Source organism: Musca autumnalis, unplaced genomic scaffold, assembly GCF_047663935.1.
Source record: "Musca autumnalis isolate F117 unplaced genomic scaffold, ASM4766393v1 scaffold_2, whole genome shotgun sequence".
NCBI lineage: Eukaryota > Metazoa > Arthropoda > Insecta > Diptera > Muscidae > Musca > Musca autumnalis.
This window is the reverse complement of record NW_027411755.1, coordinates 107,304,352-107,327,314: the sequence shown is the minus strand read 5'-3', so window position 1 is coordinate 107,327,314 and position 22,963 is coordinate 107,304,352. Positions and strand designations below refer to the sequence as shown.

The 22,963-nt window shown below is 34.1% G+C and overlaps 1 protein-coding gene across 2 annotated transcripts in view; it reads right to left on the bottom strand.

The window, feature by feature from the left end:
- The window catches only part of dpr19 (defective proboscis extension response 19), a 319,322-nt gene that overhangs the window by 20,703 nt on the left and 275,656 nt on the right, over window positions 1–22,963 (bottom strand). For both annotated transcript variants that reach the window (XM_073968693.1, XM_073968694.1), the window contains one exon: window positions 7,658–7,769. In XM_073968693.1, the coding sequence (XP_073824794.1) occupies window positions 7,658–7,769 (112 nt within the window). The remainder of the gene's footprint in view (window positions 1–7,657; window positions 7,770–22,963) is intronic.

The window sequence follows — 22,963 nt, the reverse complement described above, 5'->3', positions numbered from 1 at the left end:
AAAACAGAGAGTGAATAAGTATTCTTTTAAAACCTATTGTATGTCCTCATACAGCCTGCGTAAACGTCTGATTTCAGTTATAAATTTTAGAGTAAAATTTAAAATGTAAGCGGAATTATACATTTTATGCCGAAGTATCCACAAAATCCTCCTTAACTCTAAACGAGAAAATTAATAAAAATCATTAAAGATGATCTTCGCCCTAACAGGCAAATTTTCAAAAAATAAAAAACAGGCTGAGCTTTGTAGCCTAACACACTACACACTCGGCCACGCGTCCGAACATTAAGGGTTGTTTAAACGCGTACATGTGCTTACATGTGCAATTGTTTTTCTTTAACAAAAAGTACCCGGCCGACGGTGAGCGTTGAACACACAACCCTCGGATTTGTAATCGGACACACAAGCTCTGTGTCACCGTACTCATTACTTAGTAAGGAGTAATATAAGTAGTTATTTTTGTATACATTACTTTGTAATGGGTTACATAATGACTAACGAATCCGAATTTTTGCTGGGTAATTATCTGATTGTTAAAGCGTGATCACTTGAAATGCAGTTATACACCATTTTGTGATAGGCAGGCTTTGACTACGCTAAGTTTGGTATAAACTGTACGCTTTTCATTAAAAATTACTTAATTTAGATTAGTTCCATTAGAAAGCTGTGTTTTATACAATGCAAAACCTAATAAACATATTCGTGGAGCAACTTCAAAAGTATTTCTTTAAAGTTTGCTTTTTAACAAAGCATGTAGAAAAATTGCTCATATCTGCCAATCATCCAATTTTTCAAATATAAACAAAATAATTGTTCTGCGTGCAGTTAAGATACTGAGGGCCTCCAAACATTATTTGGTCGAAGAATGAATGCCTTATAGATACGCTTTTTTGGTAGATCCTTACATAAAGGTCTAATGGAAACTGGCTAAAACTTGGCTCAAGGATCATAATACACAAATTTATAGGGTACCAATCATCATATATTGTTTGAGGTAACAGCCAGTGTTTTAAGCAACTGTAATCAATAGAGGTTTTGTTTATATAATCCATTAAATTTCCCAATTAATGCTCAAATTATGGGAAAAATCGCTGCAAGGACAATAGCCTGTTTGTGGCCACATCCAAAGGACTTTTGTTTTCAAACAGCCTTTAAATCTATTGGATTCACTACTAACAACTGAAATATTGACAATTTTTGAAGACGATTTATAATGTGTAAACAGTAATAGCTTATTTACACTAGCCGTAAATCCTCAACTGGATTTAATAAATCCAGTACAAATCTCATTGCATTTAGATATATCTCTGGAGGATTTAAATGCCAGTCAGCTGATTTTTGTTCATAACACAATTACCAAGGTAGATGCATCAGCCCATCTGATCGAATTTGAAACGTTGAAAGAAGTTGTTGTAAATTGAATTCGTCTCAAAAAACATACGGCAAATTACAAATGTATTGTTTAGTATTGAAAATGCTAGCACATTATGCTAATAATGCTAACTCATGAGCAAATTAAGAATTATTTTATCGTTTAGACATCGTAAATTTGAGTCTTGGTAGATTAAAATCAACTTTGTATATCAAAGCAAATTTAATTTGTTCGTCTTGCTTACAAATTTTGACATTTTAAATTATTTTTGCTGTAGCAATTCACCGATGCATCTACCTTGTTTCTTGTGCCAGCTTGCAACTTTTTGTATTTTCTAGCAACATGTTGCAAAAAACAGAGTTGTATACGAGGATTTATGCCGGATTTAAAACAAATCCACTCAATACGAGGATTTATTTTTGTATGGGAAATCTGGTAGATTTTGGCCGGATTTAGCAAATAAAACCTGATAATGGGCTATATCCGGCTAATGATGTCATATCTAAATAACCTATAAGTATATATTTACATATGGCAATTCTCCTTGCGGCAATTGTCAGTTTGTTGGTGAGAGAGGCTGCTGAGAGGCAAAGGGTTACCATATGCCTCACCTCTCTCTCCTTCAAACTGACAATTGCCGCAAAGAAAATTGCCTAATATAAATAGTCCATATTTATGGTAACCCTTTGCCTCTCAACACCCTCTCCCACCTACAGACTAACAATTGCCGCAAGGAAAATCGCCTAATGTAAATATGGACAAACGGACTAAGTAATTTAAAAAAAAATTGCCACATTTCTGTTAATGAATTAACAGTTGGAATGTTAACAATGTAAAACAAGTACAAAATAGGCCATTATTGAAAAGTGCAGTACCATGTATATGTATTTATGTAAATGAAATGAAAAGAAAAGAAAAGTATTTTTAATATATTTAATTAAATTTAGTAATACTACTATTATAATAGGCACAGCATTCAGCAAGTGACAGCTATATCGAACAGATATTTTCGCTGCAAATATTAAAGCGCTGGGTATTAAAAGCTACATCATAACACGGAAATGACTGAAATTTGGTATTTAGGCTTCTTTGGAACTACAATACTTTCCCCTAGAAATTTGTCGGTATCGGTCCACGTTTTGATAGAAACGTATCTCCGGTTTTTTAAAGGTTTTAGCCACATTATCTTTCCGAAATGGTTGTAATTTGGTATTTATTCTTATTAAACATGCCTACAGAGAATTGTGGATATAGATGCGCGTTTTAATATAGCGCCTAAAGAAGTATAGGGGGTTCTTAAATTGGAGTGCTACTTAGTCTACTGTAGTTTAACATAGTATTTCGGATTCTCAATGGGTAGAAACCTCCACGCAGAAATTGGTCAATATAAATAAGCTCATATTTAGGTATATTCCCAATATGAACGTACCACCAGAACTTACTTACTTCAAAGGTTGAACAGGCATCGTCCAAATGGAATGACTGTAATGTGATATTTCGGATTGTGAAGGGGTAGAAAATATCGATATATCATTTTTAATAAACCTTAGTTAAAAGAAAGTGGTATCTTCCAGTAAGCGTGACCGAAGAGCTTAGCACTTTCCTTCACGATAGGAAACTAATTGTTCCATTTTACTTCATTACAACTCTTGGTGGAGGGTATAAAAAAAGTTAGGCCCGTCCGAACTTAACGTATTTTTTACTTGTTTAAATATCAATAGAGGCGCTTAATTATTCGAAGGGAAGAGTTAACGGTACACACTAATAAATATTAAAAGTTCAGCGATTGTTGTAAAACAACACCACACCAAAGTGAACGTACTCCAACATTGTAAAGCAGCAGAACAACGCATGTTGTCGACTGACCTATTAGAAAACTGAAGTAAATTAAGTTTAGTTTCATTGACTAAGACCGTCAAAATCTTAGCGAAGAGTTAGTTATCCTTCCTAAAACTACTTTTTTCACCAAAAACTACAATTTGGAAGGGACCCTGGCGTAGATGTTGCTTATGGCTATATTACACCATAGGTTTTTCACATGTATGACATCAGCTGGCCTGCATATTAGAATACCCAAAGTGACTACATACATGTGAAAAAGCATATGGTGTAATATAGCCATTAACAAAAGTCTAAACTAATTAGTAGCAAAAGCATGAGTCTTAAACGTAGAAACATATCATGTTTATACATTCAAAGAAATCCACCTGTGCAAATGATCTTAATTGCTATTTATTTCTGACCTTTAACACAGATATACCCATTGCAAATGAGAATTAGAAACGGTACATTTACGTTTTTTGAACAATGTGCAGGCTACACATCTTTATTGTTTGCTCTATGAAATTACCTAATAGTCCAATCCGTCAAAGCGCAAATCATTGCTTAGGCAATGGATGAGCCTTCGGTGAACTGTAGTTCGATTCTCTAACTCATTTTTTGAGTTACCGACAAAAATCGGCAAAATTATAACTCAAAATTATGAATGAAAAGTTAAAATGAAAGTTGGCAACACTGTTGCTATCGGTAGAACTTTACGACTACTTTTTATTGGTCGCTAACTTACCGAATAATATCGCTAATTATGGAAATTATACTTACTTACTTAGTTGGCCCATTACAGAACATTTGTTCCATAGACCGAACTAAGAAAAGATCTCCATCCCTCTCTGTTTTTCGCTTAACTTTTTGGAATACCGCGCCTTTTCATTTCTTCATCCACTTGTATGCTCCATCGAAGCTTAGGCCTGCCGATTCTGCGTGCACCGTCATGTGGTATGTATTCATACGCCTTTTTAGCGGGTTCATCATCGCTCATTCTCATGATATGGCCTAGCCAACGCAATCGTTGCATCTCGATACATTTAACTATATTCATGTCTTTGTATAGCTGATATAGCTCGTGGTTCATACGACGTCGATATTCACCGTCAATGCAAATCGGCCCGTAGATCTTTCGAAGAATTTTCCTCTCAAACACACCAAGCACTGCCTTATCTGCTTGCGCAAGTACCCATGCTTCGGAGCCATACATTAGCACGGGTAGTATCAGCGTTTTGTATAGTTTTATTTTTGTTTGACGAGATGTGGCTTTGTTTTTAAATTGCTTACTTTAACCATAGTAGCATCTGTTGGCCAATACAATTCTTCTTCTTATTTCACAACTGATGTTGTTTGTTGTGTTTATGGCAGTGCCGAGGTAGACGAAGTCTTTAACTACCTCAAAATTGTAGGTACCAACTTCCACACTTGGTCCGAGCTCAATGGAAATTATAAGCGTTTTAATATAACCGATTTTTGTCGGTAACTCAAGAAATGAGTTAGAGAATCGCACTACTGGACCTCAAACAGACCGTGTAAAAACTGCTTAACCCTACGGTCAATAACCAAAAAAGTATACGTAGATAAATAACCGGGAACATTTATACCATGGTGGACATGGTGGAATAAGAAGGTGTTACATCAAATCATGCAAAACGTCAAATTTGCTCACAATAATGCATCACTGTCAATGGCTTATTTACATTTTGTATGAGATTTTATTTACAATAATGTATTTTGACAACTGGTATGAAGATCAGCTGTTTTTGCCGTTGTACCTGTATTATTGTGCCATGATTTGTACCCATTTAAAAATAATGCTATAACTCGTTGAAAAAATTAGATTTTTATGAGGGGTTTTTTGCAGATTGGTCTGTAAGGATGCCAGCTATAATTTTAAATCCAAAATTGATGCATATGTGAAGAAAATTGCTAGAAAAAAACACTTGAAATGGTATTTCTTCAAGAAAATCTCCTATTATTTGGTTTATATCTTTGAAATGGGCTTAAATTTGGCGGTGGACCAAAAATGTCAGCAACCGCCAAATGTTGAATGAGGTATCCGGCGTAGAGGTCCCACATATATGTTTGAAAAGGATAGTTTTGCTTTTGAAGAACTAAAGGAAGACGATGCTGATAGTGAAATTGACTGTCAAAGTGATATTGATGAAGAAAGTGGCACAGTGTGCTTTACAGTAAACATGGCTCTTATGGAAAAAAACGTCCCTCAACATTCAGTCAAACATGTATTCGATTTAGAGACGCTAATGTCCGATAAAAACCTGGAATTATGTCAGAAACAAGTACATTCAAATGTTTTCTAAGCTAAGTGCGCTTATTGTTTTACGCAACGCAAATAAAAAAGTCAATGATGCAAACGTATACAACAAAAAAGAACAAACGTGAAGAAAATGAGGAACGTATATGAAAGAATGTAACCGCAGAGGAAATGTATTCTTTTATAGGAATACTTATAATGATTAGGGCAAATCATTCCAATAAAGACAACGTAAAAGATGTATGGTCTCCACAATCTTACCCTCTATATCGGCAAACTGTGGGTATAAACAGATTCTGGTCAATATTGCGGTCCATAAGGTTTGACGACGCTAATACCCAAAACGAAAGAATTATTGCAGATATGACAGCAGATATAAGAGATATATGTTTACAGAAAACCAGAAAAGAAGATACTAAAATCAGGGAAATATGTGATTTGTGTGGAAAATTCGTTTGCAGTAAAAATTCAAAAAGACTACGATATACTTCCTTTGTACAAACACTTAATTTTTTGTGTATTCTATACTTTTTTCCTAAAAACTAAAACAATAAAATAAATATATTACCACGCATAATAGCTGGTTTAAATTACAAAATCCAGTAGATTTCAAACTGTCAATTCCATTGCTCAAACGTCAAATAAAATCGAATTGATTTCATTTGAGTTTTCATTTCACGTATACGCAAAGGAATTGACTCGACTCGATTTCGTAATGTAAACCAGCTATAAAAATCCACTGTGTTTGCTACTATTCAATCAAAAACAACATTTAGAATGTTGTGGAGAATAGCATGTTAGAATTCTTGTTGTGAGTATCTAATTATTAATCATAAGAATACCGAATAATAAGCTGCTTTTACTACTCTCCAATCAAAAACAACATTTGTTGTTATGTACTATTGAAGAGTAGAGGGTTATAACTGTTGTTTTGAGAAGTTTACTATAATTCAAAACAGTAGCGATTGCTGACATTTTTGGCCCACCACGTAAGTACTGTGGCGTAGTGCTACAAAAAATGGTAGAAAGATGGGAAAACATCTTAATTTATTTTCACTTTAAGTTTCATTCAAAAATTAAAGCCCATTCCAAAGATATAAACAAAATAATAGACTAGTTTTTGAAGAAATACAATTCCAAGTGGTTTTTTCCAGCATTTTTTCCTTCACATATGCATCAATTTAAATTTAAAATTATAGCTGGCATCCTTACAGACCAATCTGCAGAAAACCCCGCCTGAATATCTCATTTTTCATATAGCGTTATTTTTAAATGGGTACAAATGTACCCGGTTATTGACCGTAGGGTTAAGCAAGAAATGTTTGTGTGTACACTTCGACTTCACAAAATGTATCCTGCGCCCAAAAATTAGGGGGTTTAAATCGATAGCAGCATTCAAAATCTATCCACCGATATTTAAATATTTCTTATATTTGTTTTTTTTTCGCGGAAAATCAGAAAATTATGAAAAAAATCTTGGAATAGATTTTATTTATACTAAGCCAGACCCAACAAAATCTCTAAAAGATAAATTAAAAATACGTACGAAATCTAGACAACGCGTACAAATGTGAGACCAACATTATAAAGATTGGGATTATAAAAGGACAGATTTGACTGTCGATTTTTCGGAAATATCGATAACTGTCAAACAGTCCAGCAGTTTGGGCAATAATGGTTAATATTCCTTTAGATTTTTTAATTTCATCTATTAGAATAAATGCTCTGTTTAGAGCAAGTATAATCTATCAAGTCTTATATAAAGACTTCCACCGCACGAATTATTCTATGGGAGAACCCATTAACAAAATGTGTGTTGATTTAATTCCTTATGCAAGCTAACCTAATTTTTTTTAAATGAATAGTGTCTACGCATGATGTAATAATTAACAACCATGTATAAACGTCAACTGTAAGTTGAATACTCGTGATTTTTCTACCCATAAGTTAGTCTAAGCTGTTCTTTAACAACACTTATAAATGTCCTTTTCGAGCTGGTAACAATAAATTTCTACTTCGTTTGTTTGAAGCAAAAGAGCTTAAAATTTCCAGTATACAAAAACTATACAAATATATTGTGAATCACTTCTAAACATTTGAATAATCGCTCTATATTATTTCAATATACTTTTATATATGCATATACTTTTCGCAAAGGTTTACCTATCGCACATCAGAAAACTTACCAAAATACGAATTCCGGAATTTCGGTAGCTTTTTTCAATTTGCATTCTAGCCTCAATGTAGATCCTTCATCGATGTGTATATCGGGCGATCCAGTAATGTCAGCTTCAGCCTCTACAAATAGTAAAAATTAAGAAAAATGTTCATTTTATATGCATTTAATCCAAAAATATGGTTTTGTCTTCTGACAAAGTAGCAAACAAAATTTTTGGTAAATTAACTAACGGATTTTATTTAAAGCAAAAAAATAACAGGTAAGAACGGGTTAATTTTGGCAAGGCCGAAAATGTTGTACCTTTCACCAAGAGTTGTATTGAAGTAAAATGGAACAATTGGTTTCCTTTCTTTTTGAAGAAGACTAAATACCAAATTTCAGCCATTTCGATGGGTTGCTGTGGCCACAACCTTCAAAAGACCGAAAATTGGGAGGTACCATTTTATGGGGGCTGTACTAAGGTGTGGACCTGTACTGAGGGAAAGTTTTATACCCTTAACGAAGACAAAATACTAAACTTCAGCCATTTCTGGGGAATATTGAGGCCACAACCTTCAAAACATAGAAAATCGGGAGGTACGTTCTATGGGAGCTATATGAAGGCGTGGACCTATACCGACAAATTTCGTAAGGAACGTTTAATAACCCAATTGAAGACCAAATACCAAATTTCAGCCATTTAGGTGGATTATTGCAGCCACAACTAGTGATGCCAGATTTGCCGATTTATCCGCATTTTGACGATTTTTAGTCCAAAAAACCAGAAATGCCGATTTGACGGTTTTTATCCCTAAAATGCCGATTTTAAGTTACGGCAACTTTTTCACATACAATTTGAGTTTTAGCCAAGTAAATTTAAATATAAACAAGTGTCGGAATTGATTGGTTAGGGAATAAATATTTGGAATTATTGCCTTGTTTTATGAATTGTTAATTATTTTGTTGTATTCCCAATTTACATTAAGCAAGTTTACTTGCGAAAAGTCCCTGTTTGTAAGAGGCACACGTAAGGGGAATGGAAATGGAAAAAAATTGCTCGTTCCGGCAATTTTTAGGCAATTCCACACAACCTTCAAAATACCGGAAATTGGGAGGTACCGTTCTATGGGGGCTATATGAAAGCTATACCGAAAAATTTCTCGTTGGAAGTTTTATACCCCCAACGAAGACGAAGTAACAAATTTCAGCCATTTGGGTGTGATAGTGAGGCTAAAGCCTTCGAAAGACCGAAAATTGGGTTGTACCGTTTTATGGGGGCTTTATCAAAACGTTATAGCCCATTTGCAATACCAAACATCCTTAGAGTAATAGCAACTTCTATACCAAGTTAAAAAGTTCTATCTTAAAAATTGCGAGCTGTATCTTGATTTCTGTAGTTATTTTTTTTTTTTTTGCCACAAAAACGAATAGGTAGTTAAATAAGTAGTTACGACTTGAAGCAGGCAAACAGTAACTATTTATTTATAGACTTTATTATAGTAGCAATAAAATTACTACTGTTTTCTAATGACATAGATTTGTAATAAGTGACATAGGTTTGTAATAAGGGGTTTAGATTGGTCGGTACCATATTCATATACAAAACATTTTAATTTTTTGTTTTTGTAAACACATGAATTGTCAAATTTTGTAGATCGATTTAGTCGCTTTAGGGCAAAATTAGTGCGTTGATTTTTAAATAAGGAATTCTTAACGATATATGGAAAGGGTATACGAAAAATTTGGTATGTATGTCTTCTGGGGGAAGAGCTATGGAGGCCTAAATTATTACGAATATAGACGAACGAGCAAAAATTAATTACAAAAACAGGGCGTCAATTAGACTGGTCAACACGACTTTTGTTTCAGAAATATAGAAGACATACAACGGACCTTGTAAAAATTGCGTCATTTGAGTAGTTTAAACAGTAATTACGTCATCAGGGGATGTCATAGGATCTTCATATTGCATACCGGGTGTGCTTAAGGTGTCTACTACATAGTCAAGTGTACATCTAATATATAAAAGGCAATGTGTGTATGTTAGTATGTTTGTATGTTTGTATGTTCCGAATAGACTCAAAAATGGCTGAATAGATTTTCTTGAAAAATTCAGATAATGTACAGGGAACGCCGGTGGTGAAAATAGGCTATATATTTTTTTGAATGGTCGTCGCGGAAGTGAAATATCGCGGTCATCCCAAATTATTCAAAAATGTATTATTTCAGATAATATACCTAATTTTAGTAAGCGTGACTACAAAACCGCTAAAACACTGGCTTCAATATGTGGGATAACGCGGTCAACGCCATATTTTGGAATACAGTAAAATCCCGATAACTTGAGATGTCACTATATAGAAATTCCGAAAAATCGATTGGGAAATCTTATGAAATTTTGTATGTGGATTTTTTAGGTCTGAGATAGATCGTAATCTATTTTTTATCACGCTAAGTGTAGTGACCGGTGGTCCTCCCCACAATTTTTTTAAGAAAACCGCAAAATTCAAGATACGTTTTAATATATTGTTTACAAATTTTTTGCAATGCTATGGTAATTACAGTCTTGACCCTGAATGGTCGTCGCGGAAGTGAAAATCGCGGTCATCCCAAAATTTTCAAAAATGTATTATTTCAATTAATTAGAACTGTCGTAAGCTGTTTTTATACGGCTAGGAGTAGTGACCGGTGGTCCTCCCCCACAATGTTTTTAAGAAAATCTGAAATCTTTGATATTTTTGAACGTATTGTTTACAGATTGTTTTCCCTGAATGATCGCGGTCATCACAAAGTTTTCAAAAATGTATTATTTCAATTAATATACGTAATTTTAGTAAGCGTGACAAAAAAATGATATAAACACTAGCTTGAACAAGTGGGATAGCGCGGTCGTGAGCTATTTTAATACGGCTAAGTGTAGTGACCGGAGGTTCTCCTTCAAAAAATTTTTTTTTAATCTGAAGTCCATGATATTTTTGAACGTATTGTTTACAGATTGTTTGCAATACTACTGTAATTACTGTCTTGACCCTGAATGGTCTTCGCGGAAGTGAAATATCGCCAAAAGTGAAATATCGCGGTCATCACAAAATTTGCAAACATTTATTATTTCAGATAATATACATAATTTTGTAAGCGTGCCTAAAAACGCTATAAACGCTGAACACTAAACAATAAGTGGGACAGCGCGATCAACTCCACATTTTGGAATACAGTAAAATCCGGATAACTTGAGATGTCACAAGATCGAAATTCCAGAAAGATCCATTGGAAATCCGACAAAGTTATTGATATACCATACAATACCATCATTGGAATCAGAATACCGCGATCGTGTTCGATTTTTGAAAATATTATAATTACGGATAAAATCTCAAAATGTGGGAAGTGAAACTTCATGAGCATTGATTTCAGTCCTTGGAATAGCTAGGTAAAGATACATTTTTTAAATACAGCAAAATCTCGATAATAACAACTACAATTTATAGAAGTAATTTTTTTATGAATTATATAAATGTTGCCATACATATCCCGAAGGAACATACATTTCGCTGAGGGGTATTTTACCACTATTGCATATAGAGCGCGAAGAAAAAAGGTGGTACGTTCGATCGGGCTGAATGAGGTTCTATGGGAGCTATATCAAAATGAGGACGTATACTGAACAGTGGCTATATCTCTGAACTATCGAAAATCGGGAGGTAGTGGGAGCTATATCAAAACGTGAACCTATTACTGTTACATACCGAGCGCAAATAAAAAGGCGTGTCTTTCGGTCGATACGAATATTTATGCTCTCCTCTTTAAAATATATTAAAACCAGATTTCAGCCATGTCGGTGTGATAATGATGTTAAATCCTCAAAAATAGCGAAAATCAGCCGGTACCGTTCTATGGGAGCTATATCAAAACGTGGACCTATACCAACAATTCTTTGCAGTACTAATTACGACCCCAACCGAGACCAACAATCCAATATATAGCAATGTTAATTGACGTGCACCGACCATTATATGTGGGTCACAAAGTGCTTTAAACTGTCGATTTATGGTGAAGGGTATAATAAAAGAGATTTTATATCTTAAATTTGGGGGATACCATTATATGGAATTTATGTCAAAACATTGATTTATATTATGAAGTTTCTAGAGAGATGCCTAATTATGGGTGTATCAATACTGGATAGATAATTAAAGTTTACACGGAGAACCCAAACAACGGGCCAGCAACGCGGACCGGGTCAGCTAGTATACATATATAATATAAAGTTCATAGCGCTAATGATTCTACCATAACCAAAAACTCGTCATGATGATTTTTAGGTTATGACCGAATCATGGGCGCTATGAACTTTATATTATATATTTGAATACTGGACTATATAGTAGACACCCTAAGCATATCCGCATTGCCATATGAAGATCCTATGACTTCCCCCGATGACGTAATTACAGCTTAAAATACTCAAAATAAGCAATTTTTACAAGGTCTGTCGTATATTTTCTATATTTTTTTGATATATACTCACCATAACTATTTCAAAAACGATTTGTATCGAGCGTACAACATCTCCTTAATATATTAATGTCCAAAAACCCACAAAAAAAATATTTGTTTGTATCCGAAAATAACGAAAGTCTGGGTTAAACTCGTAAAAAACGATTTTGAGCTATATCTCAAAAACAAGAGCTGATGGAGAAAAACCGGGACCGGATTTAAAAATAACTCGCCGATTTCATCTAGAAACAACTGCAACTTCGTCTGAAACATTCAACTTTTTCAATTTTGTTGAGCAGTGTAATTAATAGGAATTATAGTTTGTCTTCAAACCCACCCCCAGCAAAAGGTACAAGTTATAGAGGTAAGGGTGCTATATTTAAGCTTTAAACCACTCGAAGTGCTGCAAAAAATCAGTTCAAAGTTAATTTCACTCAGGTAGGTTCTCAAGCAGAAACTTATACCCCCTATAGAAACAGTGATCTGTCACCTACCTTTTCTACAACATCACCCAATACGGGCAGCCCACAACCGCTACACATGAATTATAACGACATGAATAAAGTTATCCAAATAATTGCTCTAGGCATGGTAACCAAAGCCAAATGCAAAATAATACCAACCCATTAAATCACAGTAATACCAACCCGTTAAATCACAATAATAACATCCCACAGCCGTGTACTAATTCTCATCAAAATACTGGTAACTTACCATCGAATTTTTATACTGTAGGTCATTCATTTAATCCTTGTTCTGATATTTTGCCTTACCCTAATTTTCAGAACAGTCATCCAAAGCCACTAAAATTACCTAATATACCTCAAAACACCGCCAACCGAAACATTATATCAAGCCACAAAAATAGCACTTCAAACAATGTTCCACCAGGTTTTAATCCAAATGTTCCGCCAGATTTTAATCTGAATATGAACAATGCATAATGGATTTAGAAGAAAGCGAGAAGGAAATATGTAGGACTAAAATAGCCAACAGAGTCAACAACTTTTAAAGGTACAAAAAGGAAACTCCAATAGAAAAATTCATTTCTACAATATATAAGAGAACAAAAAATTTCCTCAAAGCCAATAAAGAAATTATGATAGTACAAGCAAATAAGGGTAACAAAACGGTAGCAATGTTTAGGAAACACTACACAAGTAAAATGGAAACCCTTTTGCAAGATAAAAACCCTATAAAGTTATGAGAAATGATCCAACAAGCAGATTACAAAAAATAAATATCCAATTAGTTCTAGAAATGCATAAAAATAAATATATCAGCCAATTTGACAAGAAGAGACTACATTGCTCAGCGGCAAACGCTCCCCGTATCTATGAATTTCCAAAATTTCTCTAAATGTTCCATGTTACAATTTATATAAATTCCACGGTCAAATTCTGAAAAATATTATATCTGAACAGTACAACATAAAGAACCCCACTCAATTGAAGAAAGAACTTAAAGATTTGAAATCAGCTGAAACAGATGTTCTAGTTTCCTTTGACGCAGTTTCACTCTTCACGAATATTCCGGTCATATCATAATGGAAAAATGGGACCATATAAGAAAATACATGGAGATTCCAAAGAAAGTCTTCCTCCAAATTTTCCAATTTTGTCTAAAGGACAACAATTACTTCGCATTTGACGATAAAATGTATAACCAAATATTTGGAAAGCCTATGGGAAACCCTCTGTCACCGACAATCGCAGATATAGTATTAGATAAACATCTCGACGACACGTTAGCTGAGCTACAACTATGGACATAAATATGAAATACATGTTAAATACATATGTATACGATATTTTAGCAATTATTAATAAAGAGGGTAAAAATAATGAGGATAAAATATTAACAGCTTTAACCAGATACCATAATAAAATACATTTTACGATAGAAATGGAAAAGGAGGAAATTTTATCATATCTGGACGCTAAATTGGAAAGAAACTATGACAAAATAATTATTGATTGGTATACTAAAAATACTTCTTCTGGGCGAATAATTAACTACAACGCGACGCAACCAAAATCACAAATTATAAATACAGCAAAAAGTCTAATCTACAGAATTTTTACCATCAGCGACAGTCAGTTCCATAATAAAAACAACACTACCATAACGAGCATTCTGAGAAGCAACAGCTTTCCAATTAATGTCATGTTCATTAGGGTTACAACTTGTTTGCAATTTTTGCAAATATCAAAAATACCACCCCAAAGCCGTATAGAGCATGAAAAACTACTATGAAATGTGGTATAATTTTTTTTCTATCGCGAACCAAATGCATGGAAATTCAGTATTGCATTATTAAATTTTATTTGTTATAATGACATATACGCTTTTTGTAATAACTTATTAATAGTTTTAATCTAATTTAAATTCAATATCAAATGATTCTGCACCAATTTGTTATCAAATCGCGATATTTCAGAGCATTTAATGCACCTTCGACAATATTGCAATTTTTAATTTTTCTTTATAAACTCGCCAATTTTATGTTTATATTTATTGTACCTATCAGACAAGAGAATATGTGGTCATTTGCAATGAATTCGCGAAAGTTACAGACAGTTTTTAATGACTTTGCCTGTGAGAACCGTGTTTGTTTTCTATAAATATTTATTCAAACGAAGCAAATTTAAATTTTTATATAGAAAAAAATATCAGAAGGGCTTTAGTAATCGCGGTCGGTGCGGAAACTTTTTTCGCCAAATCGAACTAAAACATGCGTTTTCGTTGTCAGGACAATATTGTCGTGGTATTTTTTGGTTATAGCCCTAATGTTTATACCAGTACTTTTATTACATTGTTCGCTCTCACAATTACGTATACGAATTAACCGGTTCATACGACATGGTAAATACTTTATACCAACATAGTTCATATTTTCATATTTTTTTGTTGGAAAAATAATGTTCTTTCCTTTAAACATCTATTTTATGTTATATTTTTTGTTCTCATTCATGTTTTCTATTTTTTCTTAAAATTATGATGTTTTCAACACATTTTTTAAATGTCCTTTTTTTCAAAATTTACGAGACCTGTCATAATAACATTTTCGTATACAGTAGTTTTTATTTTGCTACGTACGAAAGCCCCAATTGACAAACAAAAAAATAATATCTATTAAATCCAATGCAAAGCAAAAACAAATGACGATTGAAATAAAATATACATTGGCACGACAAAGAGATCACTGAGCATTAGAATAAGAAAGCATAAAATGGACATTGAAAAGAAAAAAAAAGAAACAACAGCTTTGGCGCCACATGCCCTACACACAGGTCACTCAACAGATTTTGACAATGTCAAAATATTAGATAAAGAAAGGAATTATGAATGTTAATAGGAACCTTAAGAATACAACAAAATATTGGCGGGACAATCAACTTAAAAGAAAATATTGACAATATAAGCCCAAGTTATGGAATCGCAATAACGTAAACTAGCTGTGATATTAGTTCTTAAGTCGTGTTAATTGTTTGTATGTTAAATTAGTATAGAATTAATGTAACGCGCATTAATATCTTAATATTGTAAGTACAACTTGGCTTACTATCTTGGCGTTTTTTGCAAAATGTAATTGTAAAATTGTATTTTTATTAAGTAGACAATTACCTCGCCAAATAGCGATTAAACTTCGGGATGAAACAGTAATAAATCGTTTGTATTATTTGCTTAAATAACCAAAGGTCAAACAGCTAAACCAACAACATAAGGATACAACATAAAATTGGCCAGATATAACACATATAAACAATATTTTTCATTTCAAATTTTCATAGAACAAGAATCCAGCCCCTGTTTTAACGGATAACAAAAGCATAAGAACGACAATAAACAACGTAAACAACATATGTTTTGCCCACAACGCTAATCAGACTTTTCTCTTACGTTAAAACACCAATAGAACAAGTAAAAAAGTATCAGTCGGCTTTGCCGACAGAGATATACCCTCACCCTGTGTGTATTGAAACAATTTTTTCCCAAAAAACGCATGTATATAGGGAGTTTTAAAAATTTTGGGCGTTTGAACTGACAAAAATGTTGATTAGGATTAAAGATCAAAATTTTTGCGGAGGAGATACTAAAAAGAAAGGATCTCCAGCCACTACATATGGTACCATAGGGGTTTTTTACAACTTCAGGGATGTTTGCTCAAGAATTATGGACTTTCCCCTGAAACAACTTTTACCATCGCAATTGAGGCAGCGAATGCAAGTTGCTTCAACAAAAATTAAAGTGATTCGAAAGCAGGTCTTAAAGTGAACATGTATCCGAAATTTTGTGTGGGAGGTACCGGATGAAGTGGACAAATATAGTCCATATTTGAACCTGATCTATATCTGGTAGATATATTAGGATGTGTAAAGTATGGTCCAATTCGGCCACTCTCTTCAAGAGTTATCGTACGCACAATTTTTCCGAACATTTTTGAACTTTTGTGGGGGAGGTACCTGAAGGAGTGGACCGATATGGCTTATCTTCGAACTTAAACTATGTTTGGTCAAAATATTACTAAGGACAAACTTTGGACCGAATCGGCAGACCTGTTCGAGAGTTATTTTTCCCTCCAACCTCCTCACACGGTGTCATAGGGGTTTTTTGCAACTATCAGGCTATTTTCTCAGGAAGTATGGACTTGCCCCTGATGAAACTTATACCGTCGTATGGAGGGCAGTGAATACAAGTTTCTAAAGCAAAAATCAAAGCGATTCGCGAGATGGTCCCAAACTGAACTTTTCCAAATTTTTTTGTGGGAGGTACCCGACGGAGTGGACCGATTGAGTCCATATTAAAACCTGATCTAAGTCTGGTACACGCTCCACGATGGGCAAAGTATGGACCAAATCGGTTACTCCCTTCAAGAGTTATCGCGCGCACAAATTTTCCGAACATTTTCGAACTTTTGTGGGGGAGGTACCGGAAGGAGTGGACCGATATAGCTCATCTTCGAACTTAAACTAAGTTTGGGCAAAATATTACGAAAGTCAAAATTTGAACCGAATCGGTTCATCCGTTCGAGAGTTATCGTGCGCTCCAGCCAGCCAGACAGACAGACAGACGGACGGACATTGCTCAATCGACTCCAAATTGTCTGTAACACATTTCGTCCAAACATACTTGGGGTCTAAAACCATTATTTCGATGAGGCACATTTTGCCCGTATGAAAGTGTATATACCCTCGTTAGCATAAATGCTGAGGGTATAAAAACAATAACAAAACAAGGGCGCCCTTCTGCTGTCGGTGTGTGTCAATTTGCTCACTCGCACAATTAAAAAAGAGAGCTTTTGTTTTTAAAATGAAAATTTTCAATAACCTTTTTTCCATTACACAAGACAACCCAACATACTCGAAAAAACATCATATTTGAATTATAAATTCTTGTGTAGCCACTTGAGAATAAACGAAACTTGATTTTCTTGCAAATAATGCATGTTTATGCTAATTATTAGCTTATCCTTGTAATTGAAGAATGTATTTATACGAATTTTTTGTTCGTAAATTTTATAAAATCAGACAGAACGGTATGTTGGGACACTATCAAAATGTTTGTGTTTCAAAACAACACAATAACAAAATATGTTTGTAGTTGTATGAGCAGCCCTATTTTAAACCTTCTACTCAGCCGCTAATTTTGCAACTGGGGGAGTTGCCACCGCTAAACCGCATCGAAAGATACAGTCCACTCCAGGCCAACTCACTCTCAATTGTACAACAACAAAGAGAATGGGGGAACGCAAAACATATATAGAAAAAGGAACACCGAAAACTGCACTGTCTCAAAACATATTAAAGACTGGACACAAGGCAAACTTTGAAAACTTCAAAACATTAAACAGGGAAAACAAAGAAAGGAAAATATACACAATACGTCTGCTCCGTCGGAAATGGTCGTAAGTCCACTTTTTTTGGAAACCGCGTTTTTGTTGCGGGATGATAGTACAAGTCAAAACACGTCGTATGATACAAGGAAAATGGTAGTATATCGCGTTTTTCTATATGTTTTGCCCCTGTCGGAAAAGGTCGTAAGTCCACAAAACGTACAAATTTGAGTACGAAAAGGTCGTAAGTCCACAAGAAAATTTATACTTTAAAAGAATACTACAGCTAATGTAGTTCAGATATAATGTTTACCGTCATCCATGGTTGGGGTACAATGTAAAGAACTAGCCTACACCTTTGGATGATAATCGGATGATATTTGGCGGAGCCTGTGGACAAAACTTTTGAACAAAAATGTGATAATTTCTATATTGCAAGGAAAAGGTCGTAGGGCAAAAATGCAAGGTCGTAAGTAGAACGTGTCATGTTTTGTATTAAATATTAGCTGAACCGGTCCATGTTGCTGGCCCTTGAAACAGTTTATGTTACCTTTTCTTATGTCAATTGAATTTTTTGCATCGCAAATTAGTTGGGATATGCAAGTGAATATCAATAACAAGTAAGAACGTCGTTAAATTCGGAAATCGGTAGGTACCGTTCTATGAAGGCGTCAATACCAAACATCCTAGAAGTAATAGAAACTTCTATACCGAATCACGGAGATCTATCTTAAAAATTGCGAGCTATATCTTAATTTCAAAAGACGGACAGACGGTCATGGTTATACCGACTTAGAATTTTACTCTGGTCGGGTCTTATTGCTAAAATATGTACCCAGGATTGGGGAAACGGAATCGTTCGTAAGTTTTATATATAGCGCATTTAAAAAATAGGGCACAGGTGTATCCCGCTCCTCCGAAATTCAACAAAATATATAGCCTACTTCCACCAAGGGACATCCCTGTGCATAATCTGAAAATTACATGGAATAAGTACTTAGGGTCGGAGATTCAACAACCGTTGCCTCGCAAATTAATTTTCTGACCAATACTTTCATAACTTTTGCAAAAAAGCGTTTTTTTAAAAATAGGGCCTGCCCCCACCCCCTCCGAAATTCAAAAAATATAAAGCCAATTTTCACCTCGGTTGTTCCTTGTATATTCTCTGAAATTTTCAAAAAACATCGGTTTAGCCGTTTTTGAGTCTATGCGGAACATACAAACATACACACATTGTCTTTTATATATTAGATTTCACACAAAAGTTTTGGTCCATTAAACCCGCTAATAATTACCTCATCACCATGTTAAATTGCAAGCTTATTCATTGTCTTAAACTCAATTCATTCTTAAAATTTCGCGCCGATCGGAATATTACTGCGACCTACAGGACAGCTACAAAGTCAGGTAAAAATTGCGGGTTTGGTCCATTTCACACCTTTCGATCATAACTAACATCTAATGGGGTCACTTCTGGTCGGAACTCGACCTCTCCACAAAATTTCGTGATGATCGATCCAAAATTGAGGCCTGGAGTTTTATTACAATTGTTAATGGATGGACGGACACACATAGCTAGATCGCTTTATCTCGTCAAGATATGAAAAAATGGCAAACGACGAATACTTCGCGATGTTACACGAATATTGAACAAAACAAACTTATAATACCCTTTACACATTGTTTTGTAAAGTATAAATATTTTATTTTAAAAACGTCCGTAAATTGTAGGAAAAGGTCGTAAGTCCCTACAAAAATACAAAACTGTACAAGAAAAAGGTCGTAAGTCCAAAGACATACAATTATCTCCCAAACGCGACGGAATTTTATCAAACAAAGTACAGGTACTGAAGCGGAATAAATAAACGAAAAATACTGCCTTTACCACCATAATAAAATTTTTAATACAGAAAACGCTGAAATGTTTTTTCTTCCTCCTGAAAAATTTATTGAGAGGGACTTACGACCTTTTCCGACGGAGCAGACGAATAGATAGTTTGAGTATTCAAAAAAAAATATATATACATATATATAGAGAGGACAACGAACGCTAAAGAAGATACAGATAGCATTAGCATTAGTTATCGCGTTGCAATATAGTGTAATCGATCTGTGATTCTAATTTTAAGTTGTGTTGTTATTAAGTGTGCTTCTTGACAAAAACATTCATGTAAAATATATTTTATTCAATGTAAGTAAATTATAATTTCATGAAGATTAGATTTTAATTTAATTTTTTTAATAAAATATACGTATCCCCTGAATATGGCATAGAAAGTCCATTTGTTCTAGAATGTTGTTAACTGCGATCTTAGGTACATTCAAATTGCAAGGAGAGCCTGCGTACTTTTCACTGCACCACGGTGGCACTCTTGTCAGGTTCTTAATATTGTAAATGAAAAGACCTCTATGTGAACAAAAAGAGTTATGAAACTTCCCTAAAAATTACTCTTAATCGCTCAAAACAATGTGCCTGAACCAGAACGTATTTCTGTATTGGTATCAAGGGATACAGAGAGGCGTAGCAAATTTTCTCCATACCATCAATGTTTGGATGGGGCAAGTTCATGTATTTGTAATATCCTGAATTTTACTAGCCATATTGGCAACAAATATAGTCAATGTAAATGGAACTTTGTGGAGCCATAGGAGGCCTTTAGTAACATGATGTAAATGTACATGACCCCCGCGTACATCGTTTCTGATGGAATGAAGTTCGGATGAACACTCTATTCTAAAAGAAATTACACCCTTTCAACAGTCCAAAGCAATTTTCCCCAGTATGTAAATTCCATCATAACAGACAACAAATTGTTATGCTATGTTTAAACCGAAGTACGTCATTGGCTCACACAATTACGAACACGAATTAACCCGTTCATACGACATGGTATCTAATACATAGCAACATAGCTCATGTTTTCATACTTCCTGTTTACTGATTTTAAAGGAAGTTTCAACCAAAAAATATGTCATATTAATTTATATGAACTAAAAAAAATTGTCCTCGTTTTGAAAATAGAAACATATGAGAAATGTGTCATCAAATGTAAAACGTGCAGTTGAAAGAAACATGGTTGTCAGTTTTGCATAATTTCGTGTATATTATGTGTGTTTTTTTACATTTCCTTAAAAAACAGCCCCTGGATTCTTGTTCTATGAAAATTTGAAATGAAAAATATTTTCTTTATAATTTTTTTCATTTGACAGTTTATTCCTTTATAAAATTTTTCATTTCACATTTTCGTAAAACAAGAATTGAGCCCTAGGAAACAAAAAGTGAGAACAAATTAAGTATGTTACTGTGAATGACGAATGGTGTCGTTAAAAAGGTGTTAATTCGTATACGAACAAGGTAATTGAAACGCTCGTGTGAACTAGGGCTTTGGAGTCGAGCCTTTTTTCCTTCGATTCCAGCCCAAGGCCAGTTTTTTTCACGACTCCGGAGTCGACTCCGAGGGTAATTGTATATACCAATTAGATTGCATAAATATTATGTGTCAAAATTTAATAACCTACCTTAAAGCTCTCTATTGATTTCACTGACAGAGGGACATGACATTGAAATTAATATAACATCCTTGTCAAGGTGGACGGTGAATGAAGGCAATGCCGATAATTTAACATGCAAGGAGTGATCACCATGATCTCCAAGCATTTCTCTGCATACATATTTCATCAAATTTTAATGCTAGTATAAGGGTTCTGAAGTAGACATGTTTTGTTCATTGATGTGAAATATGGTAACAAAATCTTCTTTGGATTGTTTAATGGAAATGACAAAACTTTTAAATTTATGTAAGTGTAAGCGGGATCATAAGTACTAAATGGGGAAAGCAATTCAAGGCCAGGTCTTAAACTGGATCCAATCCAAAAGTTTGTAGTACTTAATATAAGCCCACACATTTTGAACTTTTGTGGAATTGTACCCGAAAGAGTGGAATGAAAAATTTTATCTAAATATTCCAATTTCATAGTGAGCACCTGCCAACACGTAGACAGACCAGTAGGTCTTTTAATGGAAGTTGTTCTAATCTCTTCTTTGAAGTCCAGTATGCTTCCTCACAGAAGATCATAGGACTTATGTAGAAAACATGTTGGTCTTCATGTTGATGATCAGTACGATTTCTCATAGAAGACCACAAGAAGAAGAAGAGAAGACCAGTTGGACTTCTAGCAGAAGACTTGTAGGACTTCTACAAAAAAAAAAAAAAAAAAATAAAATAAGTCAAAACAAGTGAGAGCAATAGTAGGAAGGGGATCGTCCCCTGTCATATCCTACACCACTACCCTTGGACACTAGCTTTCCACGAAAAGTTTTGAATATAAATTATATTAAAAAGTATATTTTAAATGCATTATATTTCTAAGTTAGATCGTTTTGATCCCAATATATTGTACACATAAAGCCACTGTTATGTAGGAAGATATATAACGAAATCTAATAAAGGACCCACGACCTTCAGTGTGCAAGGCGGGTGTTGTTGGACATTGTTAATTACCTACAATTAATTAAATTTAAATGTAAAATTTACGAAGGATTATTTGTGAGAATACATTTTCTTAATGCTAAAATAAACTAAATGTAAAAATATGAAAACTAATTATTGTATGTATATTCGTTGTCGTTGCCAGATTAATAAAAATTACCCCTGAAGATGTTGAAAAATCCCAGTGAAACGTCGGGTAGAAAAATTAAATAAATAGTCTTTATTTTCATTGATTAACGAAGATCTTATAGCTCGATAAGACGAAGTCTTAAAACATAATAAAAAAGACAATTTTCACATTTCAGTTTTATCTTGAAATATTTTTGTATTAAATGACGATTGAAGTCCTTTTTGGGGATTCGAATAATTACTATTTTGTCTTATTTTTTTTAAAATTTGCCAGCTCAATTTTTTCTTTCTACCAGTGTGAAACATTTGTTATTTTGCCAACAAATAAAAAATGCATTTGTTAGCACTTCTTTTGTTGTTTAATTTAAGAATTTAATAAAGG